Source organism: Protopterus annectens, chromosome 8.part0 (assembly GCF_019279795.1).
Source record: "Protopterus annectens isolate FY-2018-M chromosome 8.part0, PAN1.0, whole genome shotgun sequence".
Taxonomy (NCBI): Eukaryota; Metazoa; Chordata; order Ceratodontiformes; family Protopteridae; genus Protopterus; species Protopterus annectens.
This window is the reverse complement of record NC_056741.1, coordinates 1,886,126,264-1,886,154,222: the sequence shown is the minus strand read 5'-3', so window position 1 is coordinate 1,886,154,222 and position 27,959 is coordinate 1,886,126,264. Positions and strand designations below refer to the sequence as shown.

Below are 27,959 nucleotides of genomic sequence, written 5' to 3'. Positions count from 1 at the left end.
TAATGCCTAGAAGGTTGCTGAGTTGTAGTTTCAATGATAGTATTATTTGCTGACTTTATGGTAATAGATTACTTTGATTTTGACAACTTTTTGAGGTAAAAAATGTTAGTTTTCTTAGGGTTGAGTAGGAGGTTTGATACTTTGAACCAAGTTTCTATAGATGAGAAAGATTTTTGGGTAATGTCTTAGAGCTTATTTATTGTAGTAGATGCACATATTAATGATGAGTCTTCTGCATATTGATATAAACTAGCATGGTGAGTGGATGTGTGGAGGTCATTAATAAATATATATAGGAGAAGACCCAGTATAGAGCCTGAGGGACACCTGTAGTAACTGGTTGAAAAATTGAGTAGGTTTGTTGGTATTTATTTATTTATTTGTTTCATATTTGCTAACCGGGTTGGTCCAGTTGAGCACTGGCCCATATTCAGTAGAGACCCGAGGAGAAAAGCTCCAAGAACAAAGCATAGTGACAAATTTTTATATTACAGTGATAGGTTTCACAGAAGTAAGCAATGACAATTTCATAGTATACAGGCAAAGTAAGATTGTACAGTGTGAGAAAGAAAGTGAAACAAAATAATACACAATTGATTCTAATTTTATAAACATGTTGCATACATATAGGTTATAGGTTTTCAGAAGTAGTACAGAGCCAGAAAAAAATTATATTTGAAGAAGGCTTGTTGTTGTCTTCCAGATAGGTTACTAAGAAACCACAACAAGGAGTACTATGAAAGTCCTATTGTGGAGAGCTGAATGAGCATTTGCTGGTGTGAAACAGTATCAAATGCCTTTGACAAGTCTAAGAACATGGTGGACACAAACAGACCATTGTTTCTATGTTAGCTTACTATAGTGGAAAAATGTAATAGTGCAGTAGTGGTGCCTTGCTGGGGCCTAAAGTCATGCTGTGTTTCTGAGAGCAGGTTATTGAGGTTAGGTATTGCATCAGCTGCATATGGATGGATTTCTCTAACATTTTGGAGAGGAGGGGAGAGAATTGTTATAGGTCTGTAGTTATTAAACTCTGTAGATGTGCCATCTTTGTGCAGAGGTTTGATGTAGGATTTTTTCCACAGTGATGGGACACATCTTTAATTACTATCTACACAGGGAAGGCTAAGATTTCTGCAGCCATTTTAGGTAATCTGATAGTGGCTGATCTACAGCTATGGAAGTAGTTTTTAGTTTAAGGAGCAGCTTCATTGTAAGTGAGCTAGGTACTGGACTAAAATTGAAGAGCTCTGGGTTGTTTTGATTGGACATGGATAGAGAGAGGGGGGCAGATGTATTAGTGTCTAAGAGAGATAATATTGATTGTATAAAGTGGGGATAGTCTGTCATATTGTCTGTTTTTAGAGAGGGAGCAGTGATCTTGCCAGGGTGGAGAAGGTTATTTAGTGATGACCAAACAAGTTTTGGGTTGTTTTTATGTTTGTCTTGTAGGTTGGTATGTTTGCTTATCCTGTTTGACTGGAAGTTTTGCAAGCTTTCTAAGATGTCTAAATTGCTGAAAGGCATTTTGGGTTTTATTTTTATGCTAGTTTTCCAGGCTTTATCCTTTTTTATCATTATTTTTTGTTTCTTTTGTCAGCCATGATGTGGGGTTGGACTTTACTATTTTATTATATACTGGTGCTAGATTATCTAAGGTCTGTAACAATATGTCATTAAAGTATTATATAGCAGTATCTAGTGGCATTGTTCTAAGTACATTACAGTTATATTGCTATAGTGTTTCAATGAAAATAGCTTTGCTGAAATTGTTTGTATTTTGTATTTGATTATAGATAATATGTTTATCTAGGTTATGGTGAGTTCTAATGACATATTCTGGTATGTGTTCACTTATGCTAACTGAGAAGAAGCCTACTTTAGTCAGTTTGCCTGCTTTGTTTGTAAGAATCCAGTCTAATGTTGTGTCTCCCTGATGTTCTATTGGTTTTAGTAGGTGTGGTTATTTGTCTAAAGTTGTACAAGCTTATGGAATCAGTGGGGGTAGTGGAATTTATGAGTTGCCAGTCTACATTTAATTCTCCAAGTATTATAGTTTTGTGATTAATTTATTGGGATAGCCAATACAAGATGCTTTCAGCAGCATCAATGTTATTCCCTGGTGGTATATAAATTGCTGTTAAACATATAGTTTTCCTGTTGTTGATTTTTAAGAGTGTTATTAGAAGTTCAGCATTGTTAAATCTGGGTAATTCCTGCAGAAGTAAAGTGATGGTTATGGAATTTTTGTAACTGATTGCCACACCCCCTACATGCTTGTTTTGTCTGCCATGTTTGAGTATATTGTATCCTGGGGGGGGGGGGTGATCTCATTAGCCTTTATTTCTTTTTTAATCAGCTTTCAGTAGTTATGACTACATCAGGAATGTATGTGGCAAGGTAGGAATGTACGTCATTTATTTTATTGCACATGCTTCTTAGGTTCATATTTAGTAAGGTGCATTTTAGTTTTGTTTTTTGTTGAGCTGTATTAGGTGATTGGTTTACTTTGGGGATGGAAGTGATGATTTTATGAACAGTGGGACCTGGTTTGATATGAATATCTCCACTAATGTTTTGAATTGATCTTTTACAGAGGGAAGAGTGTGGCCAGTTATATTTTGGTCTTGGTTTGGTATTTGATTGTAAATTTAGATGCTTAGTTTTGAGATAGCTATAGATAAATAAATCAGCTATGGTTTGTTTTTAGAGATAGGGTGTTATGGAGAAAGGCGGACTGGTTAGATGTTAATATTCTTTGTAAGGATTGGTTGAAGTCCTAAGTATTTGAAGGAGGTAGATTTGATAATTGGTGATAAAGGCTAGTAGAGTGAGGAGGAATAGTAAAATAATCTGAGTTAGGGGCATTTTATATAACTTGGGTTTATCTTTGTTGTAAATTAGGATTAGAAAGTGTTAGGAGGGTACTGTGCTGGTTGTAGAGATGTAATTTGATAGCTACAGGGGTCAAGGATTAAGACAGTTTGAGAGAGAGTCTTGGGTAGTAAACTACAGTGGGTGTTACTATTGAGAGTAATTCTATTGATTGTTTTTCTTTTAGAGAGAACTGATGGTATTGGTTTGAGGAATATGAGGATGGTGCTATGGAAGTATAAATGTAGAGTAAGGGGGGTGTATGGGAATTGGTGGTGGGGTAGAGGAGAGGAGTTAGCCTGAGTGTTAGTGAGGATGAATGAAGCAGGTTGAAAGCTTGGCAAAGATACAAAGAAAAACAGTGACTGAACTTAAACTGTCACAAATCTGCTGAGAGAGATAAGTAAAAAGAACAATGCAGTCTAAAATGCATCTGTACTAGTAGATGAAAGTTTTGATTGTTTTGCTCTAGGACACAGTTTTAGTAGCAAAGTTAGTCTAATATCACCTTGACCTGACTAATGGCGATAACAGTAAAAAATAACACTTGACTGTTTGAACAACTGTGTAATCTAAGGAGGTTTATAGGTTCTTTGAAATGCAAATTCCAAAGGCTAAACCAACACCCACAGATGAGCAAACCAATGAGAAAAAATAAGCCAGCATGCAGGAGTGCAGCTCTGGAAAAACACCGTCTCAGAACTGAAAATGGTTACACAAGAAGAGATGTCTATTTAAGGAAGGGAGACAGTGGACTGCTAAAAACAATAAATGAACCACAATTAAAGTAGAAAGTACCAATGGGACTGTTATGGTCTAAGAAAATGGAACTATTATAATGGACAAAGGTCTTTGTTTTAGGCTACCATAATATTTATAATTTACATAAAAATACAGAAGGACAAAAACTGGCTCTGAAATATTGTACTGTTTTTTTAAATAGTTGTGCATTAGAGATTTAATTTCATTGGTTGTTGGCTAATTGATGGGTGAATTTAAAAGGTCAGTGGTAGAATTGTTCCTTTTTCTGATGAAGTTTCTATTTCATGAGAAATTAAAGCACTCGATCAATAAAATGTTAACCTAGTATTCCAAACTGTTTTTTTTAGTGATTTAGGAAGTATGTTCTTCACAGAGAAATATAGCCCAGAGATTGTTGTTCATACTGCAGACTTCACTGTTATACATGTATCTATTTGCTTGCAGGGACATTTTGATAGCAAAATAAAAACACACTAAATAGGCAGTTGAGTGCACCGAGTCAATGTTGACTGTGCACAAATACTAGCTCAGAGCTAAAAAGTGGTTTAATTATGGTCTCAGGCTAGGAGAAATAAGAAAGGTGGGGGGAAATCAAGGGTGACTTCCTTGAAGACATGCAATTCCACAAAAGAAAGACATGAGGGTATAAATAATGGGAGTAGCAAGTCTAGAAGAAGTGAAGAAAATAAGAGAAAGAAATAGTGTGAGTAAAAGCAGTATGAGTAAATGTCAATGTCTGTTAGAAAGTAGAGAGTAAAAGCTGACCAGCAGGGTGTCAGAAGAGGAGGGTTTACATACTATAAGGCTATTGCTTACAAGATAGGTCACTGAAGCACTTGTTCTTAAACAAGTACTTGTTGGTGTCAAAAAGTGTTGATTGGTCCAAACTATTTTTTATGTATTCTGATAGGGGATATAGTATATTAGAGTTGAAACTACAATCTGCAAGGAAAATACCACTTCACCTAAAAGGCTAACTAAAGTATTTCATGTTCATATTGGTGGGATAGTGACATACAAAAATTATATGAGAGGAAGCAACAACTTTATAAATAACAAAAAAAGAAATCCTATATCAGTGGATAAAAGTAAATTAAATTGTTTAAATATTTTAAATGCTTAAACAATAAAAAATAATCCATATGACAAACTGATTTTCTAACAAGTGTGGTAAGATCCAATTCCACAAATATATTAATTTGAAAATCAGAAATAACTCAGTTCCATCTTTAATTATTAATAGGCAATTATTGTTTGCCCATAATGATGTAGCTGATTAATTTAGCATAAACTTCTCATATACTGGAAAGTAATAGAAATCTATTGATTATTTACTAACAATTGAACATGCCCATTTATTAGTACTGATAATATTAAAGTTACTTTAAACAAGGCAGGTACAAAAATGTAAGTGGGAACAGTTTATATTCTGGCAATATTAATAACAAGAATTAAAACAACTATACTACTGCTGCAGTCAGTGTTTAATAAAATGCGAAAAGGTTGTATAGTACCACCATTATGGAAGAAATCAATTATCTTCCTTACTTTTAAGAGGGAAATAACCTAGAAATATCTAATTACAGACCAATCAATCTTGCATCAGTCTTGTGTAAGTGCTACAAATATGTATGTGGCAGCATATGCCTGACCCTGAAAATCATAATGGGTATTTAGATTTACATCAGCATAGATCTTGTTTTGGGGAAAGCCACATTGACCAGTTTGGTTGAGTTTTATGATCAAGTGATCATTGCTTTAAGTCTCTCTGTCTGGCTGTAGGAGTAGTTATTTTTTTTTTTGGACTTAGCTAAGGCATGTGGCACACTTTTCCATACTTCAGTAGATTTTACTTTAAAAAAGGATCTAATTTGTTTTTAATTAACTGGGTTAATAACTGGTTATCGGAAAGTTTTTAATGTGTATGTATCCATTAAAGGTACACATTCAAAATTTTTAGCAATTACCTAGGGCATTCCATAAGGCACTGTATTTGAACCTTTATTGTTTTACCTAGGTTTTTATATCCATCCCATAAATAAACATTGTTGGTTGACAAAATATCAGGATGATTGCATGATTGTGTTTATATTAGACTCTAATGGGGATAGCACAATAATAAGTTGTTGTATCTTTCGGCTTTTAGGGGTCGCCACAGCGGAACTCCGGTCCGCTAATGATTGGCAGTAGATTTTTATGTACCGAGTTGCCAGCCCTGATGCACAACCTTCAACAAAGGTATGCCCATTCATGCATGCCTCCACACAGAAGACGCTTTAGCTGAGAATCGAACAGGACAACATCTTCCTGTGAGGCGACAACGCTACCGCAGCACAACCACCGCAGTATAGCACAATAATAAGTAATTATTTAAATGTATAGCTCAATAATAAGTAATTATTTAAATGTTCTTTCAGTTTGTCCAGATTCAATCGGTTTACAATTCAGTTATCCCAAATGTGAAGTTATGTACATTGGTAAACCCAAAGTTAAGCATGATCTTGTCCTTAATAACATAATACATGAAGAGCCAAATAAATACACAGATCTAAGAATACTTATGACATCAAACTTATCTTTTTGTAATAATGTGAATAGTATTAGAAGTCACACATTAAAAATGAAAGGCTTGTTTTTTAACTAAGTTTCTTTAAGGGATGAAGTTAGTGTGTTTAATGTATTCAAAATTTATATAAGATATAGTCTAGAGTTGGACAATTCTTTTTGCAGCTACTCTAGAACTCATTTAAATAAGATTGAGTCAGTACAAAGAAAAAATACAAAAATGATACCTTCATTTAGAAACTTTACATATTCTGAAAGGTGTAAGATGGTAAAATTATACTCCCTACATTATGAATATATAAAAAGGAAAACACCAATTGCTTATAAAATATGTAACAATGAGCCTTTACAAACAATTTTTAATTTAATACTAACCACTAAGCTCAGAATTCATAGGTATGATAAGATTAACTTTAAAATAATTAAATATAGTCCAAAGATGAGGGGGAGGTTCATAAGTAATATCAACCCTAAGATTTGAAATAAAATTCCCATCAGAATATGACTGTCCAAGAATATTGAGTTGTTTAAAGCAAACTTTGATGACTGGATAAGTGACAATGTTTATGACACTGAATTTTGTGAAACAGTGTCCCTAGATGGCCCATGGGCCTGAATGCTATAGAATGAACTATGAGAAACTATAGGGTACAGTCAATGCTGTTATCTATAAAATACATTACAAAAATGATAAACATGCACAGAAGGTTAAAATGAGAATGACAAGCAAATCATTTTGTATGTGGTACAAGTAAGTGAATGTGTATTTAATTAATTGTGCAATTTTATATTTGAATGTAGATGATAAATAGATACATGTATCGTGTCAGGGCGAACCAGAGGAATGCAATGGTATGGCTGGATGCTTTAAAATAACAAGCCACTCACTAGTACTTAAAGCCATGTTGCTGCCTATGAGATTGCAGAATTGTTTGTTTATATGTATTTATTTTGCTCTTACAGTTATGTCCCTTATTGCTCCAAATGATTACAGTTAAAGCTTCTGATTCTGCTGTGTGTCTGACGACATACAAATACACACAGACACACACAGACACACACACACACACACACACACACACACACACACACACACACACACACACACACACACACACACACTCTGATAAACAAGAGAAACACACAAGCAGCTAACACATATTACATTATAATTTCTGTGTGTTTGTCCTGAAAATATGAGTCATACAATGAGTAGTGAATTGAAAGAGTATGGAAGGGTTGCAGTAAAGTATCATTCATTGTTGTTTAGTTTAGCAACCCACACACTCTCAGTCATTCTCACACACAATTAGAATGCCTATACAGTACAACACAAAAACAGTTGTGTCAGCAGGTCTATATAACGTCGACAAAAGCTTAATTGAGTGAACTGCTAGTCATCAAACTCAAATCAGTGAAAGCTCAATTAAGTGAATGACCATTCCCAACAAACTTTTCCTAGGGGAAAATCTAGTAGGCCAGCTATGACCAGAACAAATATAACAAAATTTAAAACCCAGCAAAATGGGGGGCTTTGCCTACCACACCCTCTCTAACTATATATACCAACTCCAAGATCATGCTACATTGGAGAACAGGGCAAATCCCCGATGATGGCCAACCACGTCCTTTCCCTAGGAAATTTTTCACTGAAACTATCATTCGCTTAATTGAGCTTTTGCTGAATAGGGTTCGATGATTAGTGATTTGCTCAGTTAAGCATTCGACAAACAGCTATAGACCCATGTCAGCACATAGACCTGGTATTAGCAAGTGTGTTTCTTCAATAACAACCGCAACTGAGACCTCTGCAAGGACGGCAGGTGCCCACGCATAAAAAACAAGACAAGCAATTACTAAAAGCCAGCACCCAACTGGAGATAAAAATCTTTTACGTGTAATAACACAAAAAAGAAACCGGTTTTGGCCCAGTGTAACTCAATCTGTTCAACCTCCTAATTATATACAAAGCCAAAATACAATAATTGATCATTAATTAAACAATTATAAGTGTTCATTTAAACTAGGTGGAAACAATTCCCCCAGTTTCACAATCCATGATTTTTCTTTTTTATTTAATAATTTATGCCAATCTATTTAAACAGATCTATGTCCCATAATTCTGTCAATAATGATAAATTTGAAAGTTGCTGTCGTATGAGAAATAGTGTGTTTGTATAAAGCATTGGTCAAATATTTATTCCTGGTGTTACTAAGATGTTCTGAAATACGAAATTTAATGGGTCTAGCGGTTTGGCCAACATAAAAAGCTGAACACGAACAAGTTGCAAGGTAACTAGCCCAATCACTGCTGCAATTACCAAAAACATTAATAGAAAAATCTTTAGAAGTATTTTTACTAGAAAATTCTTTAGAATGAAAAATGTATTTGCAGAAAGAGCAGTGTCCATAAGGGTAACATCCTACAACTTGTGTCCCATCCAGTGTAGCCTGTATAAAATGTTAATCCACACAAAGGTTTATTGAGCGATAAATCCTTTAGGGTGGGACCAATGTACCACCTTCTTCAGAATGGTATTCTGAAGAAGGTGGTACATTGGTCCCACACCTGGTGGCTATCGGATTTTTACTCTGTATAAAATGTTCCATGGGCATGAAACATTTGTAATGGCTGAAGTAACTCCCCAAAGTTTTACCTCTATGAAAAGAGAATGAGCATTTGTCGCCTAACATATCACATAATTTGTCATCAGCCAAAAGAATATCCCAGTGCTGTTGTACTATATCCAGAAATTCATTGGTATTTCTACCATAAGTGGTAATAAACCTAATTTTATTGTCCCTCTGAAACTGATGTTTCTTATATGTAAGTAAATCGTTTCTGGAAAGCTGTTGAACGGCCCTACTAGTCTGCATAACCTTAGACATAGGATATACACGTTCCCTAAAGCAGTTAATTAAATCTTGATCAAAATGTTTGTAATCTTTGGTGCTAGAGCAAATACTATGTATTCTCATAAATTATGACTTGGGGATGTTGGTAACAATGTGTTTAGGATGACAGCTGGAGGCGTGTAATAATGTATTTGAATGATAGGGTTTCCTATGTAATGAACTGGACAAAGTACCATCAGGTTGTTTAAATATGGTTACATCCAGAAAGGAAATAGATGTTACATCATAATTAACTGTAAAGCTTATTTATTTTCATTCAAATATTGGACAAATTCCTGTAAATATATAACGTCCGATTTCAACACCATCCAGCAGTCATCCAAAAACCTCCGCCAAATATCTATTTCCCCAAGAAAAATTTTATGATTGCTGTCATATATAATAGTCTCTTCAAGATAGCCCACGAACAGGTCAGCATATATGGGTGTAAAAGATGCACCCATAGCTGTACCTTTCAACTGCAAATAACATTTGATGTTGAAATAGAATACATTTTTAGACAGGACATGCTCTGCCAAACACACAAGGAAAGTGTTGAAACCTGGACTATATAAAGACATTCTATTTAACCAATATTCCAGGGCGCATAAACTCACCCAATGTGAAATACTGGTATATAGAGAGATGTAACGTCCAGTGTACACATCAACCAACTTGGTTCCAATTGGGTGTCAGAGACAATATTCAAAAATTCTGTTGTGTCCTGTATCCTTGTTCTAACTCCTGGTAATAAAGGCTTTAAATACATAGTAAGGTAAGCAGACAAAGGTTCAGTAAGGGAGCCTTTTCCAGAAATGATTGGTTTCCATGGGGGTTTATTAATGTGTTTGTGAATTTTTGGAAGAAGATAAAAATATTGTGATGAAGGATCCTTAACTTTTTAATGAAACATTGTACGTTTATGTTATTCCTTTGCTAACTGCAGATTCCAAAAAAGTATCTATTTCATTTATAAAACTAACTGTAGGATCATAGGGCATACAAGTGTAAAATCTCACATCTTGTAGCTGACTGTTAGCTTCCTCAACATACATAGATTTATTCATTACAACCATTGCTACACCTTTATCTGCTTGAATAATAACAATATTCTTGTTATTCCTTGACCTTACTAAAGCATCCATTTCCCCTGATGACAAATTAGAAGGAAAAATGTGTTTTTGACGATTCAAACCAAAATATAATTCTTTTAATATACATTTTTGAAACACCTCCACATTTTTATTCATGGGTGGAACAAAGATTGACTTATGTAACTTGAAATGAAGTGGAAGTTATCTGGGTTTCAGAAAATTCAACATTGCTTCCAGAGAGTCATCTATGCTAGTTTTAGATTTGTGTTTCCTGCCCCCCCACTTTTGTTATGGATGAAGGGACTGAATCAAAATTATGTGATGAGTTATCTTGTTCAATATTACAAGACTTCTTACTAGCTGATGATGTCTGCTGTCTGTCAGTTTCTGAGTCAGTATAAGAGGACGAATCCTCACCAGAAGTGTCACTAATAGATTTTTTCAAAATGGACTTATTTTTTTTTCTCTTTTGACCCATCGACAATTTGGACAAACCTAACATTATTAGTACTGTTTGAACAAACCTAACATTATTAGTACTTTTTATTTGTTCAAAGGGCTTCCCCAGTTGATAGTCCCTCAAATCCCTGTGGAACTTCTGAATTTTCCTGTCTTTTAAATCCTGTTCAGACTGGAGCAACTCTTTCCTTTAATTTATCAAAACTTTGTTTATAAGTTGGTGAACTCTCAAAAGATTTAGCCTTTTCACAAATTTGAGTAACCTCAGGTATATATGTGTCTATTCTACCTTCATAACACTCATGTTTTATCACCCCAATAAGACACCAGCACTAAACAAGATCATTAATCCCTACAGCAACCTGAGGTCACTGTGCTCTGCTGACAAAACTGTTGGTTCAAACAACCAAAAGCATAAATGTGGCTGGTGACTCTATTTGCCAACTCTGTAGGCAAAACTTGGAACTCTCTACCTGCTGAACTTACTCTCCAGCCCTCTCTAACCCAGTTCAAAAAAAGGCCTCAAACTACACTTTCAAATGCACTGGCAATGTCCCTGTTCAAAACCTGACAAACACCCACCTCCTGGTATTGGATATCTTGCCTAATTAAATCTGTCATTTGACTCTAAAATGTATATGACTTTGCTTTGTGGCATATCTAGAGCTCATTACAGCATAAAGTCCTTATCTGTGTAAACCCTGTGTGAAACTCTCAGTTGCCTACCATGTTCTATAAATGTTTGTAACCTTACAGAAGACTGTAAACTATGTTAATTTGTAAATGTTACTAATGTAATGTAATCTACTAACTTGGAGCTTTTCTCCCCGGGCCTCCGCTGAAAATGGACATATATCCAGTCGGTCTATCCCGGTAAACAAATGTAAAATAAATAAATAAGTAAATAAATAAATGTAAACTGTATGGATGTTGTTTTCTGAATTTCAGCCCAAGATGTAAGTAATGTGTTGTCAGGTTGGCCAACTGAAGGTTTTATACAAATTCTCAAACCCCTTGGGGTGATATCTTTCTTCAAGTAGGGTTTAAAAAGCCTTAAGTGCCAAACACATGATCTAAGATTTTTCATGTGTTTACTAAGCTGGTCTAAAGTAGAGAGACATACTGTATCTGGACGGGTCTATATTAGATCATCAAAATGGCAGAATTTTGAATGATGTAATATAGAACCCAATATCGCAAACGCTGAAAACAGCAAAGCTGCACAAAACCGAATTCTTTCCTAGGGAAAGAATTCGGTTGGCCATTGTTGTGGCTTTGCTGTTTTCAGCAATGTGGTGGAAAGTTACGGGTTGGGTTAAGGTAAGTGTGTGATTGTGCGGATGTTCGGGTTAAGGCGTGGGTTGGGTGAGTTAGGGTTAGTGCGCGGGTCAGATAAGTGTGCGACTGTGACAGAATTTGAGGTTAGGGGCGGGTTAAGTGAGTTAGGGTTAGAGTGCAGGTGAGGTGAGTGTGAGATAGTGAGAATTTGGGGTTAGGGGCGGGTTAAGTGAGTTAGGGTTAAGGCGTGGGTGAAGTGAGTGTGCGATAGCGAAGGACCTTAGGGTTAGGGTCTGGGTTAAGGTGAGTGGATAGACAGTAGTGTATGTGCAGTGTAGTATAGGGTTAGATGTAACTTTTAAATGTATGTGTGTGGATTACTGATTTTTAGTGTGCTTGTGGTGTGTGTGTGTTACTCGGAACAGCAAATTTTTTCCCAGGGAGGTTTCGATATTGTTAGGGTTCGGGTTTTGCAGTTCATCGTTACTGCATTCGATAATGTGCCATTTTGATGATCTGATATAGACCCTATCTGGACTAGACTCTATTTGATCAATTGTATTATGTATATTCCCAATCCCAAATACTTGAATATTTTCTTTGTCCACTGACAACCCCTTCAGAATAGCAGTTAGAGCCATGTTGATAAATGCAAAATGTTGACAGTAAAACTATTTAACTAACACAATGATCACAAAGCCCTATTGTTCAAACATTAATTTGTAACATATGGGACCAAATATAACTATATAACTGTCAAAGATATGCAATAGATTAACAAACACCAGCACCCAAATACTAGACAAATGAGTGATCAGTTAAACAATATATGACCCAATCCCATGTTAATATGTCACTAACCCAAGCCCCCAAGAAATTGTATGTTTTTCAGCATCAATTTATATAATTAATGGATATATTAAATACAATTCAAAACAGAAAATATGAACTGAAACAAATTGTCTTTCTTTTTGTCCCAAAAAAGCTATTGCAGCCCATAGAAAACCAGACAGTTTCACCAGATAGTAAATGTCTTTTGCTTGTCTAAAAGAGTTCTTTATTGTCCATAATAAATAGACAGTTACGCAAAATAAAAAGTCAAAATTATTATTTAAGGGTATGGGCCAAACCAAAAGTATCTTAGAATGTCAAAAATGAAAAAGCCCAAATCAACCAGCTGTTGGAAAGAACACTGAGCAATAACTCAGATGGTATTCACCTCTTCAGATGTAAAAAGAACACACAATGGCTTTATCTAGCTTTTAGGCATAGGCGATGTTCAAACCTTCAACACACATCAAAATCAGAATGATATTCACCTCTTCCAGTCTTTAAAACATTTTGTTGTCACAAATGTCACCCTAAAGTAATCCAAATTGTGAAGAATGGATGGTATTCACCTCTTCCAACCCTCGTAATAACTGAAACAGGCCCAAAAGTCACCTCATCTAAAGATGGTCATCGTAAGCATGAAGCTCTTCCTCCTCACACTCAGTCATTAAGACTTATCATATTAACACACAGACTAATCCACAATCTTCAATTAATGGCCATACCCAAAAAAATTTCTTGACTTCCAAAAGTTATAACTTGGTATATTTGCCAGAAAAAAATGAAACAAAGCTGTAAACAGCTTCTTATATATATGCATGCTTTTTGTATGTATGCACATAACAATAATATAAAGTCCATAGAATTATATATTCTTAGAAGCTGTACCATAAATTTAGAGGCTGTAGGTACCACTTTTCTCACAAACGCCAACAGTCTATATTAAACCGCAGCTTTTGATGACTGTAAAAAGTTATAACTTGATGTATTTGCCAGAAAAAAATGAAGCCAAGCTGTAAATGGCTTCTTATATATATGCATGGCTTCTTTTATGTATGCACATAACAATTATATAAAGCCCATAGAATTATATATTCTTAAAAGCTTTACCATAAATTTAAAGGCTTTAGATACCACTTTTCTCATGAATGCCAACAGTCTGTATTAAACTGCAGCTTTTAATGACTGTAAAAAGGGCAAGGAATAAACCATCACCCAAAAAAAGCCTCTGAACACAAAAAAATGTCCAGCAATCACTTCCACAGGTAATATTAAGAATATATAGTTAACAATGAATTAGAATCATGTCCATGGAAAAATTACAACACATTCCTAGATGTAAATCCTTTCAAGACCCAATGGCGTTGGCCAATTTATAAAATGTTTCACTAAATATCAAGAACCTTGAACTTCAAAGAGCACTGGAGCCCCAAAGACTTTCATTCATGAATAAAAATATATGAACGTCAATAATTAAAGTAGGTTGACAATGATGTTCCACTATTAAGCAAATATGGCTGAAAATATAAATCCCAAAGAGAGCTGAACACAGAAACTCTCACTCTAGCAGATGCCACCAGCAGAAAGACGCATACAGGAACAACTGCAACCGAGACCTCTGCAAGGATGGCAGGTGCCCAAGCTCAAAAAACAAGACAAGCAATTACAAAAAGCCAGCACCCAACTGGAGATAAAAAACTTTTATATGTAATAACATAAAAAACAAACCGGTTTCAGCCCAATGGCCTTTTTCAATGTGTAACTCAGTCTGTTCAACCACCTAATTATATACAAAGTCAAAATACAATAATTGATCATTAACTAAACAATCATAAATGTTATCAAAAGTCCATAGTCCAAGATAGTAACGAAACAACCAGGCACTCCATCTGCTTTCTTTAGCATAAATTTATTAAAACAAGTCAATAAAAATGGTGGTAAGCGCTTTCGCTAAGAAGCTTCTTCAGACCTTCTAAAATAACTAAGCACTCTGCCCCTTATTTAAATAAATTCATACTTCTTACAACCAATCAAAAACTTTCTTATATTAAAGCAATTATGTTAAAGTTATATAACAAAATTCTAAAAATACTTCAATTATTTGCGTGGAGATAGGAATCTGTATCCAACTGTTACAGTTAAAAATACCTTGGTCAACAGTACTGTTAAAGATGGTGGTAATGTTGTTAATGAGGAGAAGGCAGTTAGACCTAAGACAAATGGAGGTAGAACCAACACCTCAGGTGAATTTAAACAAATTAGTGACACTTCTAAAAACTACCCTTTTCCATTACCCATCAATATAGAGAGGGGTATGAGGAGAACATGATCGGCGAGCCGAAGGCGCCAAAAACGAAAGTTATCTGGGGACAGGTACCCCAACCAATCAATCAAGAAAATGTGGGGGAATGTGGAGAGACACTAGTTTGGAATATTTCCAACCATGACTTAACAGAAGAAGAGATTTCGGTCCTGAATAAAGGGCTCAATTTTATTCCCACTTGTGAAAGTAATATCTCAGACACCATATTAGACTTTAAGGTGTTTTGTAGAAACATTATGCTAAAATTAGAATCTGGCAATAACACTCCTAAACAGTCTTATCCTTTTAAAAAATTGAGTACATATGTTCCCTATAACCATCCTTTAGAAGATGCTTATTTAGAGCTAACAGAGGATGTTATATAAATGTTATTGTAAGAAAGAATGTCCCAGTAAATATAATAGGAGCAGAAATAATTTGAGTAATAGAGAAAGAGAAGCACTTAGAAGGTTGCAAAGAAATGAAAGCATAGCAATCAGGCCTGTGGATAAAGGAGGTCATTTTGTGGATGACTTTTTTCTATTGTGGACAGGTAGTCAAAAACAATTAATAGATTTCCTTGACAGTATGAATAATTTGACCAGTTTCTTGAGGTTTACTACGGTATCATCCGATGTTAGAATAGAATATTTAGATCTGTATGTGCAGAGACTACCAAGTGGCCTGATAAATACACAAGTTTTCAGGAAATCTTGTTATAGGAACTCCCTTCTGGCTAGAATGAGTATGCACCCGGGGTATGTCTTTAAGAATCTAGTTAAAGGCCAAGGTGTTCGAGCATCTAGAATAAACCCCACAGAACAAGGGTTTGTAAATTAAATGAATAGCCCAGAGGAAAGGCTTGTAACTAGAGGTTATAAGAAATATGAGATTGAGGAGAGTTTGGCCTCAGTTAATGATCTAAGCAAAATGTTGCCCAACCTTATTATGGACCACCTGCTAGAGATGGACAGATGGTCACACAAAATTTGGGTAGTAACCTTTTAAAAATACCCTTATATTACAACAGTGATAATAAGCAACTTGTAGATATTTTTACTAGAAACTGGTCCATATTAACAGTAGACTCAGATATAAGTGAATAAATAGGAGACAGACCTAAGTTCTCCTATAAAAATAGAAAAAAATGTAAAGAGACTACTTTGTTATAATAATGAAAAGAGAGGCAAAGAGGATATAGAAACATCAACACAACCCTGGGGGAGATGCAATTACTGTTCATATATTAATACCAGCAATATGTTTAAACATCCAGACACACAAAATGAATATGTTTTTAAGTCATCAGCCATCTGCCTTACACCAAATGTAGTATATTTGGCAGAGTGTGAATCCTGTCATTCATTCTACATAGGGAAGACTAATCGTGCATTCAAGAACAGGATAAGGAAACATTTATATAATATTAGAATTAAATCTGAATGTAATGCACTCTGAAAACATGTTATGAGGTCAGGAGAAGAACATAGATTTAATTTTAGGGTCATAGAAGTTATTAGATCAACTATTAGAGAAGGTGACATTAAGAACTTTACAGAAAGTAGGGAAGTAAATTGGATTATTGTTCTGACAGCGGATACAGGGAGAGGGCTCAATGAAAGGGCCTGTATAAAACCATTACTAAAAAGTAGGAGAATAAACAAATGAAGTTCATATATTTTTTATACATCAACTTTAGTATTTTTAAAGAGTGAGTGCATAAATGAATGTAATTTCTTATGAATTATTTTTGTTACAATACATTGATGCAATGTATATATATTTCTTAAACACGCAAATAATTGAAGTATTTTTAGAGTTTTGTTATATGACTTTACCATAATTGCTTTAATATAGAAAAGTTTTTGATTGGTTGCAAGAAGTATGAATTTATTTAAATAAGGGGCAGCGTGCTTAGTTATTTTAGAAGGTCTGAAGAAGCTACTTAGCGAAAGGGTCTATATTATATTATCGAACGCTTAAAAAAGCGAACGCTGATCGATCGACCTAATTTAAGCGAAAGCTTACAATCTCGAACTGTCAGATCAGCGATTTTTTTCCCAGGGAAAAAAATCGCTGATCCAAAACACATACACACAACACAAGCACACCAAACAAACAGAAATCCACACACATACACCTAAAATCTGATACCTAACCCTACACTAAACTATGCACACACCACTAACTACCCACTTACCTTAACCCAAACCCTAACCCTAAGGTCCGTCACTATCGCACACTCACCTCACCCGCTCCCTAACCCTAACTCACCCAAATCCGCCCTAACCCTCATGTCCACTCAATCGCACACACACCTAACCCAAGCCCTAACCCTAACTCACCTAAATCACCCTAACACTCACATCCACACAATCGCACACTTACCTGAATCCGACCGGTAACTTTCCACCATAACACTGAAAATACCGAAGCAACAGAAACGGACAACCAAATTCTTTCCCTAGGAAAAAATTTGAGTTTCTGCTGCTTTGATATTTTGCAGTTTCGCGAAAATAAGTTCGATCAATCAGCGTTTGCTTTTTTAAGTGTTTGAGGATATAATATAGACCCTAGCGAAAGTGCTTACCACTGTTTTTATTGACTTGTTTTAATAAATTTATGCTAAAGAAAGCAGACGGAATGCCTGGTTGTTTCATTACTATCTTGGACTATGGACTTTTGATTTTACTTGTTTTTGGTAATGAAACATTAATCTCGTGGAGTACATTCATCTTTGTTTTGTTTTACATATTTAATCATAAGTGTTAATTTAAGCCAAGTGGAAATAATCCCCCAGCTTCACAATCCATGACTTTTCTTTTTTATTTAACAATTTATGCCAACCTATTTTAAAGGATCTATGTCCCATAATTCTGTCAATAATGATACATTTGAAAGTTGCTGTCTTATGAGAAATAGTGTGTCTTCAATAACCCCATAATAAAGAGCACCCATGAGAAGTGAACCTTAGGAAATGTTGTCCATCCTTCCTTTTCTGCAGGAATATTACAGAAAGTCTTCTCATCTTTTCTTGATTTTTCTTCCTTCCACTCATTTTAGGTATTAGTGGTAGTCCTAAGCCACAAGTGTACTAAGCTGAGAATTCAGTACATCACTGTTCAAGCAGTGAACAGAAAAAAATACAAATATTTTAAATAACTCAGCAACATTTTTTGTTTAGCAGAATATTCACAGTAAGGTCTGTGAGAAGTCTATGAATCTATAGGTATAAGGACTCTTAGAAGTGTCTATCATGTAAATTCCAGCAGTGTGACGTAAACTGTGTCTGAAAGGCTATTTCTATCAACCCCAACAAATATAGCACTAACAGTTTTCAGTGGTAGTGGGCTTTCACTCTCACATACCTTGTACAGGAGAGACACCCTACCTTCACCATTCCTTAATTATAATCAGCTGTGAGGTGACTGCATCATACAATGACCTTGGAGTATTGGTGACTCGCACAACTGGATGCAGTGAACTGAGATTTGCACTTTTTGTCTTTTAACAATTGTATAACTCTCTGAATTATTACACCATTACAGAGCTTTACATATTTATAAAGTATGAGGTTACACTGGAAAGGTATTGCTGAGAAATGAAATTAATATCTTAGAAATACTTTAATTGCACTCCACCATATTTGACTCATTATTCTAGGAAACATCGTCTCAGTTCTTACTTCTTAGGGGCAGATTTCAGCTTCAACGAATTTAGGGTAAACAATTTTATTCAGAAAGACCTAAGGATGCAGAGTCCTGTCCAACACTGCCTTTAAATACTGCTTTACATTATTATAATTATTTTGACAGGCTGCTATTTTAGCTTCAGGTTTATTTAAAATAAACAAAAGCATTAAGACACCTGATCCATTTTGAATATGCATGCTACACCTGGAGTGTTTTGCCATTTTGCTCTACATTTTTCTCAATGATCCTAAGACATGCAAGACTAAAAGTGAAAGGAAGAGTAAAGGTAAATACCTCAGTCTCATTTTGTTCATAAAACGATTTGGATGGCAACAATGTAAGGCTGCTAGTTCTCTTCATTTCTGTTCTTGGAGAGAAAATGTCCACATCTTCAGAAGTCCATGCTGAATGGTTCTCATGTTTAGATCTGGGAGGCTTTTCAGTGATCAACTGTTTGCCTCTTTCAAGAAATACATTTCTTGCACCTCCAATAGAATAATAAGGTACATTTGATGAAGGTGAGGACGAATATGGCTTTTCAAGCAATGCCTCAGTTGATGAAAAGTGATTGTGGGTTGTTAAAGTGGTAGACGGTTTATCAGATTTTAAAGTCTGATTATCCAGGACAAGAGGTTCATCATCCAGGTGAGTGGTCACATACAGATCTGTAGCAAAGAAACAAAATGTGTGAACCGATGTGAACTGATAGTAGCATTAATAGTTTTAATAACTTATTTCACAACAATAAATTGAGCTGTATATTTTTATTTTTAAAAATACAGTGAACACTAAGGTGTTATTGTTTATTTCAACAAACCCAAAGCTGTAGTTCCTGTGAAAAATGCCAAGTACCAAGAGATCACTGTATACAGCCTGCAAGAAGACATTTATATTTAATTAGATTCTATCATGAAACACTGACTTCTTTAAAGAAAGGATGAAAGAATGCCTAAAATACAGAATGGAAAATAAAATCAACTTTATTGTTTTTTTTGCAGGGGGACAGTCCTCACAACCCTCAAACTTATTAATGTCAACTCCATAATTCCACCAACTCAAAGAAGACAGAAATCTTGTAAAACAGGTGAAGTGTTTTCTGGAATGTCAAGCTGTGAGAATAAGGGCAGAAGAACTAACATATAGGTAACTGAGTCAGGAAGTATTTAGAGAAGTATTCAGAAATAACAGTTTTTTATGAAAAGAAAATATATGAAATAAATCAGAAGATTAAGAAAATGTTATATAAACAAAAGTATTTTTTACAAGGGAATAAGGAAGAGGTGGCTCTATATTTGATTAAAATAGTGCAAGAGAGTAAGATAATAATAATGGAAATAAAGAATAATGAAGGAGAAAGAGTGACTACACAAAACATTTGAAGTAAATGGAAGCATATAGAGAATACGTTTGTAAAGACAGAGATAAAAGACAGACAAAAATGGAAAGTTAGAAAAATGAGTAAGGAGGATAATAGGAGTTTGGTAAAACATAAGTGTAGAAGAACTTAAAGGAATTTTAAAAGACCTTAGCATAGAGAAAGCATTGAATATTATATATATAATAATATGAAAGAATGGCAAGAAGTGTATTTTGTGGAGGTATTAAATGAATGGCTAGAGGTAGGAGTGGTAGAAAAAGAAATATGTACTTGGGTAATGAAATTCATATGGAAAAAAGGAGAAAAAGATTATATAAGAAATTGGAGCTCAGTAGTGTTGAATAATACAAATTATAAGATATTTATGGGAATAATAGGTACAATACTAGGAAACAGAGTAGATAGTTTGCTTGAATATGCAGGTTTTGATAAGAAAGGGAAAGGAAGTCAGGATCTACTATGGATAATGAAAGAAGTAATAGATGACATTATAAATAGAAAAGTAGAAACTAAAGTTATGGTAGGACAGATGAACAAAGCATTTGACAGAATACAATATGAATGTTTATGGGCTATATTAAGAGATTATAAGTGAAAAGATATTAAAAATAATTACATTATTATATTAGAAAAATATGAGAGTAATATTAAATGGATGGTTAAGTGAAGAAATAAAAATAAAGTGTGGGATAAGGCAAGGATGTCCTGCAAGTATCATTTTATTTGTGCTAGTTATGAATATACTTGTTAAAAATGAATAGAGTATTAAATATTACAGGTTATAAAATAACAGAAGAAATACAAATTCCAGTAATTCTTACATATGCTGATTGTATACTCTTAGTTACTAAGAATAAGGAGCGGATGGAAGAAAGAATTAGAAAACTAAACCTGTATTTAAAGATACTTGGTTTATGTATAAATAAAGACAAAAGTAAAGGGCTTAGGTTTACAGGAAAGACAGAAGGTATTCAGTTTAATGATGAGGTTATAGATATATTGGGCATAGTATTTGGAACAAATGAGCATAGACAGAAACAATGGGAAAGAATTATACAAAAATTAAGAGAAATGCATGTTTTGGAAGTCATAGAAACTGTCATATAAAAAAGTATATTTAACAAATTTGATTCTTTTTGGTAAATTGGCTTATTTAGCAAGTGTATATATGATCCTGTCTATGTATGAAAAAGAAATATTGTTCTTGTATTTTTTTTTATGGGATCAAGGCTAAATCCAGTTAGAAGAAGGACTGTGTATGTTGAGGAAGGGAGGCTAGGGTTAATTAAGCCAATTGTTCATGCAACTTCTTTGAATTTATATAGAGCTCTGAATTAAAAAAGAAAGTAGGACTTTTGTTGATCTTATATTGAAAGTTAAATATAAATTTATTTGGGAGAGAATAGATTTAGGGGAAAGATGTAAAAATTATGCGAATGAAGAAGCAATAGTACTAAAACAAATTTTTTTTTATGGAAATGGAATATAAATAATGTGGGAAAAACAAACATGAATCATATTTGAATATAATCAATGAACATTATTCTGCTTTCCCATGAAAGCATTTATAGAATGAAAAATAAATGTTATTATAATACAATTTGCATGGTGTAAGAAAATATATGACTGCAAAGATTTTTTAGGGAGAGTGACAATAGTAAACTGCTTGTTAAAGCTAATATGGCCTTTAAAAGAATACAAGAAAGAGTGTATAATCACTGTGGGGAAACTGAAACAGAACATGTATTTCTGAGGTGTTCTAGAGTGAAGACGTTATGGGAAACATATGTGAAAATAGAATGGTGAAAGGTTTCAAAAATGTTGAAGATTTAAATATGAATATGCTAGAATATGTGTAGTATGGTAATAGAACATGAAAAGAGGTTAAGGAAATCAATAAGAAGATATTACATATTTTGTGGACAATATGGAATGAGAGACTCAATGAAGTGAAGTTTAATGGGAAATGGATATTGTCCAAGATATTGAAGAAGATATGTTTTTGGCTGTGGAAAAAAGGATGGGGGAAATAAAGTATATGGGACTGTACTGTATTATACAGACAAAGTGTAAATAATGTTTATTATGCAAATAATGTAAATAATCTATATAAGCTGTGATAACCAATAAAGAACCCTTACTATTTTCCATAGGTGCCATAGGATCTCCAGTGCTTATGATTTGAACCCTATCTATGTGGCATCAGGCTGGTGATGTAGTTTAAGACATGCGATACAGATATGTTCTGTCATGGACTTCTGGCTGTGTTTTAGCTCTGCTTTCAAATGGAAAAGAAGAACATTTATGTAATGATATGGAAATGAGAGCATTTAAATGTGTGCAGGGTAAAATGAGGCAGGAGTAGTCTCTACATGAAAGGTAGATGAAATAGTGTTTCATATAAAGGTTAAGGCTAATAGAGAGGCTTGATCATAAAATATAACGATCAATTGCCTTATCCTAAGAAAACAAGACATATAATTTCCACAAAACATTAATCATTATTAGTTATGTTCAGGTCTGTCATCAAACATCAGTGTATTCCCTTCATAAATTAAACAGCAAAGGCCACTTATTTATTTTATTTTTTATTTTACATTTGTTAACCAGGCTAGTCTAGCTGGATATATTTCCATTTTCAGTAGAGGTCCGGGGAGAAAAGCTCCAGCAAAATAAAAAAAATTAAAAGATTAAAAATGTTGTCACATGGTAAATAAAAGGATTTAAAAAAGTAAAACTAGTAATAATAACATACTGAAGATATTACACTTGAAAGAGTGACAAAAATGTAGCACAGTACGATTCATAAGGAATTTTACACATCAAAAGAAGAAAGAAAGATTTTAGCAGTATGTTGATTAGAGTTCAAACATTAATAGCCTTGCTTGCATGAATTAGCTTTAAAATGTTAGTAAGTTTATTTGGAAGAGGAAGTATCAGTAGTGAAAGTAGCTGGTTAGTCGGGGTTGCCACAAGGGCAAAACCAGTGTGTTTTGAGGTGTTTTTTGAGTTTTTGTTTAAAGAGAGGCAGGGAAGAGAGTTGAGTTAGTTCATTGGGTAGCTGGTTCCAATTTCTACCCACTGTGTTAGTAAACAGGGCGTCACCAGCCATGTTGTTAGACTTGGTTATGCTAGCGAGGAGTTTGCTAGAAGAACGTAGGGAATTCAGATTTTTATAGGGGATTAAGAGATTGGAGAGTATAGGGGTGGTGTTGGGTTGGTAAAATATCTTGTGGGCAATGGTGAGTTGGGAGATAATCAGATGGTTTTGGAATTCAAGCCAGTCTAGCTGCCGAAGATTCAGACAGTGGTGGGTTCTAAAGGGATTGCCAGTGGCAAATCTGGCGATGTTATTATAGGAAGTTGCCAGTTTGTTAAGATTATTTTTCTTTATGTTAGTATATATAGGTGAGGCGTACAGAAGAGTTGAGGTTAGATGGGAGTGAGCAATCTTGGTTCTGGCTGTTGGGGTTAGGAAAGGTTTGATTCTATATAAGGAGCCTATTTTTCTATTGACAGTTTTAATGGTGTTATTCATATGGTAATCAAATGTAAGGTTATTATCAATGGTAATTCCTAACAGTTTAGTGGTAGAGTCAGGGAATATAATAGTGCCATTATTAGAAGTGACTGAGAAATCTATGGGGGAGGACTTAGTAGTGGGAGTAAAGAGAAGGAGCTTTTTTTTTTGGCATTAAGAAGGAGGCAGTATTTTGTAAACCATGTTTCTACAATGTTAAAAACATTTTGAGTAATAGAATGTAGTTCTGATGGGGAGTAAGCTGAGCAAACTAGTGTGGAATCATCTGTATATTGAATGCAGGTGGGTTGAGGAATTGCTACATGAAGGTCATTGATAAATAATGAGAAAAGAAGTGGTCCAAGAATAGAGCCCTGAGGGACTCTGAGTGTGACTGTCAGAAAGGAAGAAATTTGATTTTCCCAGAGAACTGCCTGTTGCCTGTTGCTAAGGTAGGATCTGAACCATTTAACAGCCTGAGAGTCAAAGGAAAGGGATTCAAGAATATTGATTAGAAGGGTGTGGTTTACCATGTTCAAAGCTTTTGAGAGGTCAATAAAGAGTGCAGATGAGAGAATGTTTTTATTGTGGTTTCTATTGATGGTATCTGTAAAGGATAAAAGGGCAGTTGTGGTACTGTGTGATGGCCTAAAGCCATGTTGGCAGTTTGCTATTATGTTATGTTGAGATAAATTATGTAAAAGTTGTTGGTGAATGCATTTTTTCATAATTTTTGCTAAGGGTGATAAGAGTTAGCTATTAGCCGATAGTTAGAGTAGTCATTTGAGTTACCACCTTTGTGCAGGGGGATAATGTGGGAGATTTTCCAAATGTCTGGAATGGTTCCCTCCTTAATTGTCCTATTTATAAGGATGGATATAGGGTAGGCAATAACTTTGGCTGCTTTTTGGAGATATTGTGACGGTAGCTGGTCGGCAGAATGAGTACAAGGCTTGAGTTTTTGGATGTATTTATAGATGAGAGTAGTAGATATGGGTTGCAGTTTGAATGTAGGTAGAGTGCCTGGAATGGTGGTGGTAAGGCTTGAGTTGTCTGGGATTAGTTGACTAGCTAGCGATTGTATAGTCTCAGTGAAGAAAGAATTGAAGGTATTGGCAGTTTGATGGGGGGTATTTGGATCGGCATCAAGTGGGGTGGGTGTTCGAGAGTGCCCTGGGGAAAGGAGTTTATTGATACTAGACCAGAACTTCTGGGGATTATTTTGGTGAGTTTGTTGCAGTTTACAGTAGTAGTTCTTTTTATCTGTAAGTATTGCCTTTTTTGTACTATTTCTCAGCTGCCTAAAATTTAGTTGATCAGAGATATTTCTGTTAGCTCTCCACTTAGCCCAAGCTTTGTTTCTAAGCAAAATTTGATGTCTGATTTCTTTAGAAAGCCATAGGGCTGGGTTAGACTTCATTCTGATGGACCGGTTAGGTGCATGCCTATCCAGGATAGATAAGAATTTAGAGTTAAGATACTTTACAGCCTCTTCAAGTGGTAGGGTTTTTAAAGGGTTCCAGTCACAGGCACTGAGTTCATTTTGAAATAATTCTGAGTTAAAGTATTTGGTAGAGTGTGCTATCCTAAAGGTAGGGAGGTTGGGGAGATCATTTCTTTCCCTTATGATGTAGGTCAAAATATTATCACTTACATCGTCTGGCAGCATTCCTACCTTGTAAGATTGTTTCTGTCTATTTATAAGTATCCAGTCTAAGGTGCTCTCATTTTTATTTGGTTTGTTAATTCTGGTTGTGGAGGTGATAGTTTGGCTAATGCCATGGAGGTTAATATGAGAGGTAGGATTTTCAGCGATGACACCTTTCCAGTCAATATTAAAGTCACCTAGTATTATTGTTTCTTGGGGGTAAGTTGAAGACACCCAGCTTAGTATAGCCTCTATTGTACAGATATTATTTCTGGGTGGTAGGTAAATACAGATAATGTATATAATGTATAAAGATTTGTTTGGGTTGATTTGAAGTTTAGTGATGAGGACTTCTGCGTTACTATCCTGGGTTGGATTATATGGTAAGGTGAAGATATGAAGTCCATCTTTGAATAGAACTGCTACTCCACCACCTTTGTGTTTTGTTCAATCTTGTCTCACTATATTATAACCTTGGGGAATGATTTAATTGTCTTTAGTTTCTGGTTTCAACCAAGTTTCAGTAAGGCAGAAGATGTCAAATGAGTGAATATCTAGAAGGGCATTGAGGTGGGCTACTTTATTATTAATGCTTTGGATATTTAGATGTCTTATTAGGAAAGAGTTATTGAGTTTGGGGGGGTTGTTAGGGTGATGGGGTTGGTAGGGCCAGGGTTGGGGTGGATGTCACCATCTTTTAAGGAGGGATTATTTAGTTTTATTACTGAATTATACATGAGGTTAGTTTGAATTTTCACTTTCTTTATTGCGGGTTTATTGTGTTTAATGTGGGAGAGTCTATAGTATTTAGGTAGTAGGTAGCTGGGAATGGAAGTTATATTAGTATGACTATTAGACGCTATATGAGTGTGAGTTGCTGTTTGTTTTAGAAAGTGGTTAAAATGGTAATAGTACAGTTTTTCAAAGGAGGTGAGAAGGTAGGTAGAGGTGAGGACAGTTGAAAGTATAACTACAAGTGTTAGCTTGGTTAGATTACCCAGAGGCATCTTGTTGGGATTATAAATGAGAGGAGTAAGAAGTTGGGATTGAAAAATAGGAGAAAAGTAGACAAAAGGATGAGGGAATTGTAGAGAGGAGGGCACTAATATATATTAGTTAAGAGTAAAGGGATATGGTATGGTACTCAAGGTGTGGCTTACTGTGAGTGATTGTTAAAAGGAAAAAGGTGTGGCTAACATTTATGGGATGAAGTGATGTATGGGACTGGTTGGAAGAGAGAGAGGGTGGGGTTAGGGAAGTATAAGTGTAGGACCTCTGGGGGTGGGTGAGAATTGGGGATAGGGTAGGGGAGCAGAGTGAGCCCATAGGGCGAATGGAGCAGGTCAGAGCTAAGAGAGGCTGAGAGGCAATCAGTTATGCAGAGAGACTGCGTTCTACAGGCTTAGGATAGGTAAGAGACACTTTCTGTTGCTACTTCTCAGAAAATGGTGAACAAAGGTATAGCTGTGTAAGGGAGAAAGGTAAGAGTAAAGAGCTTTATAGCACAGAGAAAGGTATTTATAAATAGTTCTATGGCAAGAAAAGTAAGTTTAAACAGAGAGTTAATTAAGGGGGCCAGTGGCTGGAGTAGTAATTTACAGAAAAGCTGTCTAGTTTCTATAACTCTCAGACTTAATTGCTTGAGTAAAAAGTGCAAGCAGGGATAGCAGAGAAAAGCTGGTCTACAGAGCTAGTGGATTTCTACTTCCAGTAAGAAACAGTTTTCCATGCCTTGAGGTCTGCTGCCCTCTGGTGGTAGATGTAGGGAAAACACTAAATCCACTAAGGAGGTGGGGGGGGGGGTAAAATAGTAAAGAGATGGTCAGAGGGGTTGGTCCGCGGGTGTGCTGGCCCTTACAAATTAGTCTAAGTTTAATGCACTCACAATTAATTTGAATTTAAAGCACTCACAAGTTTATAGTTAAATCCTAAAGATGCTGTAGGATATTGCCTACACTATGAGGCTGAACGCAGACAGTCTAGATAGTTTCTGTAGGGTTCCTAGGTTGTATTAAAGATAAATGCTGATATTAAACTGTATGGTCTATTCATTCCCCTTAGTCAACATAAGGTAAACAATGGTTACTACAGACAAATATTAAAATATCCCAGACAGAGGTAAGAAAAACATATCTTGTACCCTCTAATAATTCATAACATCTATCTGACAATTTGATCTCTAATTATACAGCTGAGGAGACTGACAATATATTATTTAATGTTTTAAAATAATTTATATTTCCAACATGCCTACAAGAATGAAAACAAGATAGTTTCTTTTAACATTTGACAAAGAGGTTAGCGATAATCAATATGGTACAGTTTAGGTTCTTCTGTAAAATTAATTTTGAAAAGCTGCAGAAATGTTGGCTTCATCCCTTGTTCTCCATTAAAACCAACATGCAACTATTTGTGCCTACCTATTTTGTTTTAATCTCATGTAGTACAGTTCTGACAGGCATGACAAGATATCTACAGGTTCTAAAAACAATGGTGACATCTTATCTAAACAGTAGATCTAGAAAATAACTAGGGGGAGTAACATGGTTTCAATCTTCAATGAAGTCACTCAATTTTTTCTTTGGTGAATATCATTCAAAGCTATATATGTGGTGTCTGGATGGTGAGTTAATAAGACAATGTAGATGTGATCTAACTTCA

General features: G+C 35.0%; 1 protein-coding gene and 1 long non-coding RNA gene across 3 annotated transcripts in view; one reads left to right on the top strand and one right to left on the bottom strand.

Moving 5' to 3' along the window:
• The window catches only part of LOC122809701, a 72,194-nt gene extending 49,826 nt beyond the window's left edge, over nt 1-22,368 (top strand). Inside the window, exons 2-3 of the long non-coding RNA XR_006365939.1 lie at nt 19,751-19,836; nt 22,284-22,368. This is a non-coding gene — a long non-coding RNA (uncharacterized LOC122809701). The remainder of the gene's footprint in view (nt 1-19,750; nt 19,837-22,283) is intronic.
• Nucleotides 1-27,959, bottom strand: part of LRRC36 (leucine rich repeat containing 36) — a 495,785-nt gene that overhangs the window by 311,096 nt on the left and 156,730 nt on the right. For both annotated transcript variants that reach the window (XM_044081383.1, XM_044081385.1), the window contains one exon: nt 19,047-19,417. In XM_044081383.1, the coding sequence (XP_043937318.1) occupies nt 19,047-19,417 (371 nt within the window). The remainder of the gene's footprint in view (nt 1-19,046; nt 19,418-27,959) is intronic.